Source organism: Zootoca vivipara, chromosome 12, assembly GCF_963506605.1.
Source record: "Zootoca vivipara chromosome 12, rZooViv1.1, whole genome shotgun sequence".
Taxonomy (NCBI): Eukaryota; Metazoa; Chordata; class Lepidosauria; order Squamata; family Lacertidae; genus Zootoca; species Zootoca vivipara.
Genome location: NC_083287.1, coordinates 51,378,633 through 51,390,983, shown reverse-complemented (window position 1 = coordinate 51,390,983; position 12,351 = coordinate 51,378,633). Strand labels below are relative to the sequence as shown.

Genomic DNA, 12,351 nt, shown 5'->3' with positions numbered 1-12,351 from the left:
ACCAATATACGGTAACTGCAACTGGGTAATCGTTCTTTCTTATTTTAATTGGAGTTGGCCACACACAGTCAGTCTGCATTTCTTGAGAGAGAGAACTGCAGGAAATAGGTAGTGGCTTGTGCATGCCACGCTGTGACCCCCTTGGAAGAAAATTTGTGAAGATTTCAGCCATGTTATACAGCAGTGGTTGGCAGTAAGGAAGCAGCTGGGCTTGGTTGATCTGCCCGCCACCCAGGTTGCCTGCCACTGCGTCTTGGGAAGGCAATTCATGAAGGTATAGGCCCTTCTGTTGCTAAGTAAAGACCTAACATGGGGCTTAGTCTTTGGTAAAATATCATTGGCCATCCCTTTTTGTTCCAAAATGTGTTTATTTCTGCCAGAAACTTTCAAAAGCCTGCATGATTTGCTCACATCTGAGTCGGACGGAAGTAGACAAAGACCCTTCTGGTTTTGCGAGCATAGCTCAAAAGCCTTAGTTTCCAAGCGTTCGCCTTATAATGAAAGCTACTCTTTTGTTGCCATAAGATCTAGAGGGGTTCGTTTCAGGCCAGACCTGGTCCTTTAGGGCAAACTGTGAGCTGAGCTTGCTTTGAGAACCTTTACTCCTACCGGTAAATGTTTGTTAGGGGTTTCTCTATCTAAAAGTCATCAAGTGGTGCAGGAAGTGATGGAAGGAAATGGTGATTAAGCTATATTTAATCTGCCACAAAATAGCATTATTAGTACTATGCACTTACTGACTACTCTGATGTGTGCATCAGTTACTCACCTCCTTATTCAGCAATAATGATGCTAAAACTTCTGCAACCAGAAAGTTGCAACTAAAGCTGTTGAAGGTGCAAAGAGGTTTAATATGCTTGAGCTGAGAAACATTGGAGAGGGGAAATATTTTGTATTGTACAGGGCAATGCTATTCAGTATTTTCATTAAATCAGACTTGTGCTTTTCCTCTAGCTTGGGCAACAAGAAATTGTCTGCAGGCAGGTGCATGAATTCCATGTCCTTGAGCAAGGAGATCGGCAGAAGAGGGACATCCTAGCATAGAAACCAGACAGGCTTCAGGGGGGATTCTCCAGCCTTCCTCTGACAGCTTCCAGCAGGCCAGTCACTCCTGTGAGTTTATGTTGGGTGGCCATCCGTCATGGATGCTTTAGTTGAGATTCCTGCCTTGCAGGGGTTGGACTAGATGACCCTCTGGGTCCCTTCCACCTCTACAATTCTGTGATTTTATGTAAAAGGCTGCAGGAATCCCTCTCAAGGTTCTCCAGGAACGCAAATTGGTAGTCACACCTGATACCGTTGGCTGATCCACACACACCCCGAGTTTGTAGTGAAGTGCAGGTAGAGAGTGTTTAGGGTTATTTTGCAGAAATTGTGAAGCAAGTGTAAAACTGTTGCTGTGAATGCCCGAATCTAGATCATTCAATACAGTACCGTAGTACCTCTGGTTAAGAACTTAATTCGTTCCAGAGGTCCGTTCTTAACCTGAAACTGTTCTTGAAGCACCACTTTAGCTAATGGGGCCTCCTGCTGCCGCCGCGCCGCCAGAGCACAATTTCTGTTCTCATCCTGAAGCAAAGTTCTTAACCTGAGATACTATTTCTGGGTTAGCGGAGTTTGTAACCTGAAGCATTTGTATCCCGAAGCGTTTGTAACCCAAGGTACCACTGTATGTTCCTTTAGGGCAGGCACCCCCAAACTGCAGCCCTTCAGATGTTTTGGTCTAAAACTCCCATGATCCCTAGCTAACAGGACCAGTGGTCAGGGATGATGGGAATTGTAGTCCAAAACATCTGGAGGGCCGAAGTTTGGGGGTGTCTGCTTTAGGGCATCGCCACATTTTAGTTAAATGGGGGTAGGTGCTGGCAAAGTGGGACCACACTGTAGCCTGGTCTTGATTGCTTGCCATGCTAGCATCACACCTCCCTGTCACACCGTTGTACTAGTGCAGGAAATGTTGTCCACTTAAGCCACTTGATACCCAGTCATATGCTCTGACATGGGAACTCAGCTGAGGTACAGTGGTTTATAAAAGGTGGATCCAAATAGGTGGCTAAAATGTTTGAATATTACATTTTGGGCTTGTCTGATGCACTGCAGGCTCTACAAGAGGCCACACGAGTCAATAGAGGGACTCCTGAAACATATTGCACCTTAACAGCGTGTGGGGGAGGGAGAACAGCATTGCAAGGGGGGAAATATGTACTGTATTTACTTTAAGGGAAACTGCAGAATCAGGACAGGGGAAGCTATTCCGCGACTGACAGATTTAGCTTGTAGTCATAGGGAATGAAAACTAATCGCCTTCTGTCTCAACCCAAAATCAAATTCACAAATACCTAGCATCAAAGCCCCTGGAACAATTTGTCTACAATTTGACAGGGTTTTCTTTTTCTACCCAGGGTGACTTCTCTGGTGCCTCCATTTTTAGACCAATTGTCCACAAACACTAAGGGAGAGTAAGTGATTTCCCCCGCCCTTAAAATATTAAAGGCGCCCTGGCAAGAATCTGCAGCTGTCCTTCTGAAATTTGAGGTTTGGGTCCTCGGAAGGAGTAATCTGCCTGCAAATGTCATCCAGTTCTGCCCCAAAATAAAAGTTACAGCCTTTTTTTCTTTTTTTTTGAAAAAACAAAGTCATGTTTTGGAGACGTCCAACAAAACAGCTCCTGATCCAATTTATTTACTCTGAAGGGACTAATATATCTGCTAATTTCATCAACTTCTGTGAACTGGGGGAAATGTTAAAGTGTATGTGTGTTTAAATTTCCCAATAGTGAATTTTGGAGGGGGGGGGAGCAAAGTGGATTCAGACACCCAAGCTGAATTGGAAAGCTTCCAAACTGGCCTGAGCCAAATCAGGCTATTTTACCAAGTGCCAAATGGGGAACCTAAGCTGAATTTTGTGGCCTATATAGTGTTTGTGCTGTCCTGATTACGGGGGGGGGGCAGGTTCCATGCACAGCTGACCCTTTTGCCCAAGCACTATCACAGAAGGCTTTTGAAAAAACCTTTCATTTCAGAAGCAGTTTGCTATGGAGCATGAGGTCCTGCTGTTTGTAGAACACATTTAACACACACACACCCCGCCACCGTTTCAGGCTCGCATAACTGGTCCCCCACTTATTTAAATCCTAGCTGTCACAACTTAATTACATACACAGATCATATCCAAGGCCAGAGCTGTGTCCTGAAATGAACTCTTGAACAGGTGCTTTTGACAGTCTTTGAAATGCATGTGTCAGCAATTTGTTTGGTTGTTTTGTTTGGTGGTGTTTATTTTCTCTAAAGGGCTGCAGAGGCACAGATGCCTTTCACATCTGCTGTGCCTACTCAAAGGTCCTGCCCAAATGGGTCTTAGATAGAACATTCTCTTCCCCTCCTGTATTGTTTGTCATAGTGCCATGGCAATTCCCCATGTTTCTTTATTGCATAAGAAACCAAAGAACTGCTTCATGCATTATTCTCTTGCTTGTTAAATATAAAAGTGTGAATGTGATGGGTGTCAGTGTTTGCTTCAGCATAACATGTAGCTTTGCTGTAAAAAGCCATGCCGTGAGACACACAGCTTAGCAAAATTCTGTCCAGTATATTTCTCTGGTATAACCCGGCACTTCTGTCTTGACACCAGACAGCCTTGGAAAAAAGAGGCAAAACAGTGCTTCCTGGCATAACTCAAAACCATCTCAAAAGAAGATTATTAGAAATAAGGCTTTCACCTTCAACATTATGATGTTACTTTAAAAGTAGTAGGAACACATGTAAGATCACTGAGCCATTTCTTCAAGAGCCTAGGGAAGCTGTTACACACCTCACTTCAAATGTTGCTTTTCTTTACAGTGTCCCAATGTAATCTCAGTTTGAAGAAGCAGAGGAGTCGAAGCATCTTTAGCACTTTGTTCTGCTGCTTTCGTGACTACAATGTTGAGCCACCATCTACCAACAGCACCAGTGTCCTTCCTCCATTGGTGGAAGAAAATGGCGGACTTCAGAAGGTTGGCGTCTTCTTGCTAACTTTTGCTTTTTGGATTAATGCGGGCAAACCTTCCGTTAAAAGTTGTGTGTGGCTGGATATCCTGCAATATCATTTGGAAACCACTGAGCTGCAACCATGACTACAAGCGGGGGAAATGTTGCAAAGTATGGCAGTTGATGAAACCATTTCTCTCCCCCTATTTGAAACATAATAAGTCACTTGCAGGCTGCCACAGCTGTTGAAGAAAACAATATCACTATTAATTCCATGGAAAGCCTAGCTTCTAGATGAAATGTCTGTGGTCTGGTTTAGGTTCACACCGCCCAATCAGCAAACAGGTTTCATGATCAGGAAGCACCCTGCTTCCTCCTTTCCTTCCTTAGTTTGCTGCAGTAGGTTTTTGTGATGTCATGCACCCTTAACCAAGGATTTCTTCCCAACCACGGCTTGCTAGCTAGCATTTCCCTTAATGAATTGTGATGAGAAGATGGAACAGTGTTGTTCCATTGCTGCACACAACGTGGTGCTCTCTCTGACTTTCCTTCAAATGACAACATGCAAACACACTTCAGAAGCCCAGCTCGAGGAGGCCTCCATATATTTGTTTCCACTTGGCCTTTGTGCAACTCAGCTGGATGACAGAGCACTGCAGTTGCTTTCTAGTTAGTGCAGCACTCTGCTATCTGAGTCCATTGCTCTCAGTGGTGGAGCCGTACCATCTTTAAATCACCACAAGCAACCTAGCAACTACCAAATTACCAAACAGGGCTAAGCCTGCTGTGGATGTGCTAACTTAATACCCCCCCCTTTTCCATTTTCCTTCTAAACTATTCCCAGTTGATACTTAACTCCACATACTAATTTGGGTCTGGAGTTTAAAGAGGAGCCTAGGAATTCCATGGCAGCCATTTGTGGAAAAGGAAATGATAAACGCATGCAGGTGCATGCTCTTGGGAGCAAGGGCAGAATGTGGTTGTGGATTGTTTTACATTGCAGCTCCTGTCTTTTAACTGATCTCTTTTCTGCTATGTTGGGCAGAGAAACTTGGCCATGTTGACTATTTGGGAGGCGGGAGGGGACAGAGCTGATCCAACAGTCTTTTTCTGGTAATTATAAGAAGCAAAATGTGACTTTGCCTTTTCCAATATTCTTCATGAAATTGTGGTAAAAATTCAGGAAGATTGAACTGATGACACTTAGCAAGCTGTCGGGCTGACAAACGTTTTAAATAGAGCTCACTTGAGGATATCTTTTTCACACTAGAATAGAATGAAAAATTCCTGGCATTCGGTGTGACAGCAGACTAGCTTGAGCGGTTGTTGTATGAAGCCATCCTCTAATTGGGGGGTGGGGCGGGTGTCACCAAAATTTTGGAGCATATTGCAAGCTAATGAAAGTGTTAGTACCACACACAAAAGCACGTGCCACATGTTGTTCTATTATTTTGGAACAGAATGCTTCCTTCAAGCCTGATTTCAGTAGGTAAAGGTGTGGGTACCAGGGAAGGCCTCTTTGGTGATTCTTGCTCTAATGCAGGAATCATACCCAACTGTGAACAGCCAAGCCAAATGCATCCCACCAGCCATGTATTGTAGCTTGTCATGGGATTGACTAGAGGTCTCCATAAACAAAATACTTATTGGGTCGCTAGACCCCAAGTTGTGCTTGCCTGTTGCAAATAGTAGCAGCCTCCTGGCTACACTGATAATTTAAAACAGGCAGTTTAATGGCCATGTTCAGATAACTCAAACAAATCTCATGGATTTCCTAATTTTGAATTAATACTAATACAACCTAATTGTAGGTGTTCAGTGATTGTGTAACAATTGGCTGAGTAGATAACCGTGGGTAAAACAGGAGATTGAACAGTAGTTTAAATAGAATAAAGTCAAATTTATGTTGACGGTAATAATTAAAAGAATAGTTAAATTCTGAGTTGGAAGCCTAATGACAAAATCATCAAAGGAGATGGTGTTTAAGCTGCAGGGTCCTACATACTCTACCTCTTACATGAAAAGGCCTATTTAGACTACTCAAGAATCTAACAATTATTCTTTTGGGAATTAATATCATGAAAATGCTACTTCAGCTGCAATCCTATACCCACTTGTTTGTGAGCAAGTGCCATTGAACTCGGTGGGACTTACTTCTGAGAGTAAACACATATAGGGCTGCCTTCTTAGGCTCTGTAGAAGAATATCTGCGTTGGTTCCTGCCAGCGAGAGAACTGATGGTTATTTCAGAAACACCATTGTCAGCAGCAACTTCCATAGATTGCCTATTCCGGTGAAGTATAATCTTTCCATATATAAATTTACAGAAATCAGTGCAGGAGCTTATCTCATAGACACAAAGCATTGCACTGGAGTAATTTCCAGTGCATCAGATTGTCTCTCTTCCTCTGGATCAACAAATCTGTACCCTCAAACTGGGGAAAATGTAGAACAGTGCTATGACAGCTGTGCTTGTCTCTCTTCTTCTGTCTGTAAGCCCTTTAAGGTAGGAGGGCAGGAAGGTCCAGTTTGTCACCCTGCTTGCTTGGGTGGACCTGTTATATTAAATGGAGAGTGGCAGGACCACACAACAGATGTAGACTGTTGATTCGGGGTGACAGTCTTCAGCCGTCAAACTAGGGCATTGCTAATCTCTGAGAAGGTAATGTAGGATTTGCAGCAAAACATTGAAAACGTATTTTCCTTGTGTCTTCCTTGCTTCAAGGCAGTGGCAACAAAGATATGAAACAAAATTAAGAGGAAGGAAATTGGAAGCGGGTGAAATAAGATTCTGACATAACCACAGTGACTTCAGTTGCTCAGAAAATAATTAATAACTCATTGGCACTGACACAACTGGAAGCTGTAAGAAAAGCGGAAGGGGGGTTAAAGTTATTTTTTTAAATAGACATTATGACAAAATGAAGGAAGTGTGGTTCACCAAGGCTTAGCCCCGAGGCTTAGAAAAGGGTCCGTGTCATTTATTTATTTATTTTATCTTATTTGTTAGACTTATGTGTTGCCCTTCATCATAAGATGTCAGGGCAGTTAGAGTGCATACAGAATGCCTTTTGTTAAACCTTGAATAATCTACCTGTAACTTGAATACCTTGAATAATCTACCTTGAATAAACCTTGAATAATCTACCTGTAACTTGAATAATCAGCCAGCCACTGCACATTAGGATTCAGAAGAAACAGTTTCCAAGTTCACAAGTCATCTCACATAGGCTGGCCTGAGCTTCAGCATCTCTCATATCAAAAATTTTATTAAAGGGGGTGGGGGGACTTGTCCAGGTTTTCCAGTTCAAACGATACTTTGGCACAATTTATATACAGTAGTCCCAAACCACCAAGCACTGCTTCTAGCAAGCAGAAGGGCTCTTTTTCAACTCACGAGAACAAATGGATGTCAGAAAGCATGAGTGTCTGTTGGTTTTTCCAGTGAATACTTTGTGTTTATAATGCAACACTAAAATAATTCTGAGTGGTAGGATTTTTAAAAGTTTGAAAGTGCATCCACGCACACGTGACAAGCTAGCCTGTCCTCTGTGTTTGAAAATATGGTAATAATTCTGAACACTAATTTTGGTTACGGTACTATTTTACTTTCTTGTCATCTTGGCGATTTAAATACTGCAGTACTGACTGAGCCTCTATGGATTTTCACTGTTTACGAGTATTTTTTTGTAAATTTCTTTCAAACTATACTGTTGATAATATAGGAATTAACAACTAGGGACCCACCTTTCTTACAAATGCTTCTGTTCTACTAACTGATAATTTTAGTTGCCATAGTGCTAGATCATTTTTATTCATCTGGTTTCTCAAGCAACTTTTTGCGTTTCTGTTGGAATGGTTTGAGTACTAAATCTGATACTTCCACTTATTTTTGTGTTCTTCTCTTCTGAAATACCTTACTCTGACAGTGACCTCTTTTTTTCTCCTTTCCCCTTCAGGGTGACCAGATGCAGGTCATTCCCATACCAAGTGTATGTATTTTTATTCTGTTTCCTTTTCTTTTTTTTGAATTTTCTTAATCTGGGGTTGGTTTAATCATTTATCTCTTGTGTTGAGTCTAGATTGATGTGTTTTTTGTGTTGCATGCTGTAGGACCATTCTTTTATACTAACTGATAAGATCTTAGAGGATGAGGTACCAGTAGCTGGTGAATACAAATCATATTAACGCAAACCAAACAAAACATATAAAGGTCTTCAATCTGTCTAGAGCCCCTCATTAAACCTTTGTCATGACACACTTAAAAAAATGGTAACTGCACAACAAACAGCATCAATTAACCCACAAGGTAACAAAATATAATAGATGTCCAATTTCTATCACTGTGTACAGGCCTCGCTCACGGCCACGTGTAAATGAAATTTCAGCTTCTCTTTTTATTTTTATCAGACATGGGTGTTTTTTCTAGAGTGATAAGTGCCCATGACTACCTTAGCCTTATTGGATCAGAAGAGAATTGTTCCACATTCTTGGTGTTCCTTTAATCCATTTCTCAGTGGCCTTTAGGGTTGCACCCTAGATTTAAGCACCCTTCTATCCAGTGAATTTTTGTCACCTGTATCAAGTACCTTCACCACTTTTTCTGCCCATGGCAGCCCAATTCTGCTGGCACCCACAGCACTTTTATCACAATACTGACATGTTTTTTTAAAACCCAAAAGTACTGCTTATATCACTTTAGCAGTCATGACTTGTCCCATAGAATCCTAGGAACAGTAGTTCATTGAGAGTGCTGGGAATTGTAGCTCTGTGAGGGGTCTCCTGACATCCCTCAGCACCCTTAACAAACTACATTTCCCATGATTCTTCATGGCTATTAAAGTGGTATAAGCATGTTTTAAATGCATGATGTGAATGTGGCCTTGGTGGCTATAGAAAATTGCTTACCCCACAGTAACATGCAGCCAAAGCTGCCTATGACGACCAGCTATGTGTCAAATTCCTACCACATCCCAACTACCTCACATTTCTGATCAGTTTACAGGTGCGTAGTAGAAACCCCACTACCAGCAGCCCTGTTGTTGCAGCACAATAAAAGGATATCCATTTTCAGCTATCTGGCTACATACAGAGACTTAGAATAAACACCCATCAAAAGATAAGCCACCCCATGCAGTTCCGCAATAGCCTTATTCAGCGGCCTGACTTTTATTGTGTTGTGTGTTACATTGCAGTGACCGCCAGAACAAAAGGCTGTTCATGTCCAAAGTACATTTGCAAACACTTTTGATGGCCACCAGGCAATGAAGGCCTAGCAGTGTAGATAAATAATATGTACATACTGGTTTAAATCTGATTCTGTTATGAATCAGCCATTTGTGTAACTGTTTCTAGTCTGTTATCAATTGGAGGCCTTAATCTGCTACCTGTGCAGGTACTTTCCATGTGCATAAGGGGAGTTAGTTATGGTTGGCAGGGACTCAGTACCTTGCTCATTTGGGGGGGGGGGTAGGGGGCAGTTGGTTCCAGTTGGTTGAGGAAATGCTATCTGATTTGGCCGTACCAGATTTCTGCGGGATTTGTTCATCAGCATAAAAATCATCACTTCATGGGAAGGGAGGAGTGGGCAAAGCTCCTGTCGAAAGATAAGGCAGCCTATGCAGCTGCAGCAGTAACAGCAAAACGATTGCCAAGAGATAGGGAGGGGGGGTTATGCTGCAGATCACCTCTTTAAAGCATCAGTTGCCTCCGGCTCTCATACACACACATCCTGAGAAGTTGGGAGAGGACTGTTCATGCAGGGTTTTGCCAAACCAGGTCCCATGTTTCAACTGTGTGTTTGTGTGTGAGAGAGAGAAACAGAGAGGCCAGGCAATGGGATACCGGAGGAGAGGCAAATAATGGATCATCGGTGGGACTACAATACCTTGGCAGTGCTTTTCCTGTCCCATTTTGAATTGAGGAGCCATCACACTCTGACCACAGAGTAGTAGAATCACTTGAGCTATAGGGAGATTTACTGTGGAGCTCAGCATTAGGTTTCTTAAGAAAAAAGATTAAAAGTGGAATTACGCTAGGTTTAATAAAGAATCATTTCTCTTGTTGCATTCTTGTCAGTCCATTATGAACTTTAGCTACTGGTTGTTGTGGAAGAGATTATGATGGGTGGCATTCTATGAGGATTATTCCTGAAGATCCCATTCTCCTTCAGAATTGAGATTTTCTTCATTCTCATTGTTTAGGAACAGGATTTTTTTGTAGCAACACTGAAACCCACACACTTAACTACACAAGTCGATGTTTTCCACCTGCTGCACTTCCCAAACACCTAAATACATAACAAGAGCCCTGTTGAATTAGGCCAACTAGTCCAGCACCCTGTTCTCACATTGGCCAGCCAGGTGCCTATGGGAAGCCCAGAAGCAGAACCTGAGCAGAACAACGCTCTCCTCACTTATGATTCCCACCAACTGCCCCCAACATGTCCGTGTTACTCATCAGTGCTAATTATTACCATAACAACTTCACTGAGGATATGCTTCTAACGACGCTTGGTCTTCCTGTGTCTTCCGTTCAGCCACCAGCTAAATACCTCCTGCCAGAAATGACAATATCTGATTATGGAAAAAAATGTGTGGTCATTGATCTAGATGAAACACTGGTGCACAGTTCATTTAAGGTATGTATGCTATTTAATATCCTTTGTGATAGGCTGGTAGATGCATGTATAGCCCATAATTGTCTGAAGAAGCACACACAAGTCCTACAATGGAACCTACTCCTACCTCTCCCCCCGCCCCGCCCCCGCCCCCAAATAGTTGAAATATTAAGCCTTGGGATCCAATGCTGGATGCATCAGTTTTGGAAAAGGGGGCACATGTCTTGTGTCCAGCAACAACCATGCCTTAGAGTAATGTTGTTATAGCACAGCATTTAGTGGTGATTTAGATGTATGAATAACCATGGCAGAGAGAGAGCTTCCATATAGCCTCAAAACTTGGTGCCTTTCAGTGAAGCCACCTCACACTTTGAGCTCCAACTGGTGAGAATCCACTAGGAACGCGCATGTGAAGCCTGTGGGCTTTCCAGTAAGGGAAAACTTCTGTATAGAAACACTGCATTCCTTTTTAAGGCAGAGAAGAGTTGAATGTTCCTCAGCTAGCTCTGCAGCCGTTTCCAGGAGTGCTGGCATAGGAACGAGGCTTGCCCTGATCCATGTTTTGTCTCTCGACCTAGCGGCCATCCATACCTGGCATTTTATGATGGCACCAAAACTTTGTTTCCTAGATATTCTGTCTGATAAAGGGCTGCTGTGCAGGACAGTGGAATGAGAAGCTTCATAATGGGGGCTTTAACTATTAACAAATCCCTGGGGGTCTCGAAAATGGATATAGGTGTGTGTTCTAGTATTTCGATTTTTGTTTAAGTCTCCCATTTTGAACAGGCACTCTGTTTAAGTACTGTTTTATTTTGTGCATGTACGTCAGCGGATAGGTTATATACCCTCAGCCCCCATCTTAACTCTGTCATCGTCTCCTAGACTCAGACTGTGTGTGTGTGTGTGTGTGTGTGCGTAAGTGCAAGGTGACCACCTTCTTCGTTCGTTTCACCTCATGCATATGCTGAAGTTGCCTGTTGCCCACAAAAACGTATGCTCAGTAAAACAGCCTCCATAAATTATGCCTTGGCTTGGCAGCCAATCATTGTTTCCAGGAGCTAGTGAGATTATCTCACATCCTCTAAATTCAGCCTGTCTCTTTTGTACCTTGCTTTAATACTTTGAAGATGAAGTAAACAACAGTTTGTCACCAATGTTACAATAAACGGCATGGTTGCCTTCCAGTGCCTCCAGCAAGAGGTCATGTGACATGCTTTTGGGAGAGCAAGCCATCTCGGCATAACATTTTTGACAGTCATTTAAAAAGGCTGCCACCTCAGAATTTAGGTGGAGGAATAGCACTTCTGAAGGGTACATGGTGGAATAAATTTCTCCCACATCTGATAGGGTCTTATTTGCAGTGGTCTTTTTTAAAAAAAACAATGTAGGAAAGCATTCAAAAATGAGATTCTCCCACATGCAATCTGAAGTGGAGCAGTAAACCTAATTTTGTTGCTATGTGAGTAGACCAGGCCTGAAAATGCATAGCCTTTGTCCCATTAAATACGGACACACCTTTCGAAATGTTTGCAACATGTTCTGAGTCCTTGGTAAAGGGAAAGCCAACTTACTTTCTTAACACATGGCGCAAGAAAAGCTGGTGCAGTCCTCTCTTCTTCCTGGTGGTGTTAGTTGTTAGGACTGCACTTCCTGCTTCTTTCCCCCTTTTGGAAAGAGAGTGCATCGCCAAGGTCCCTTCATTTCCGCTGCATTGTTAACCAACATTAACCAAGGCTGCCACTTTCCCCACTAACTGATCTGTGA

At 42.7% G+C, this 12,351-nt stretch overlaps 1 protein-coding gene and 1 long non-coding RNA gene across 4 annotated transcripts in view; one reads left to right on the top strand and one right to left on the bottom strand.

The window, feature by feature from the left end:
- The window catches only part of CTDSPL (CTD small phosphatase like), a 62,707-nt gene that overhangs the window by 34,059 nt on the left and 16,297 nt on the right, over positions 1-12,351 (top strand). For 2 of the 3 annotated variants that reach the window (XM_035129292.2, XM_035129293.2), the window contains exons 2-4: positions 3,840-3,994; positions 7,928-7,960; positions 10,507-10,608. In XM_035129292.2, the coding sequence (XP_034985183.1) occupies positions 3,840-3,994; positions 7,928-7,960; positions 10,507-10,608 (290 nt within the window). Of the gene's footprint in view, positions 1-954; positions 1,114-3,839; positions 3,995-7,927; positions 7,961-10,506; positions 10,609-12,351 lie in introns of all 3 variants that reach the window. The other variant, XM_035129294.2, reaches the window with a different exon arrangement.
- LOC132592869 (uncharacterized) lies at positions 6,948-7,199 on the bottom strand. Its single transcript, XR_009558426.1, has 2 exons — positions 7,117-7,199; positions 6,948-7,062 (listed from the first exon to the last, which is right to left on the bottom strand). It is a non-coding gene; the product is annotated as an uncharacterized LOC132592869 (long non-coding RNA).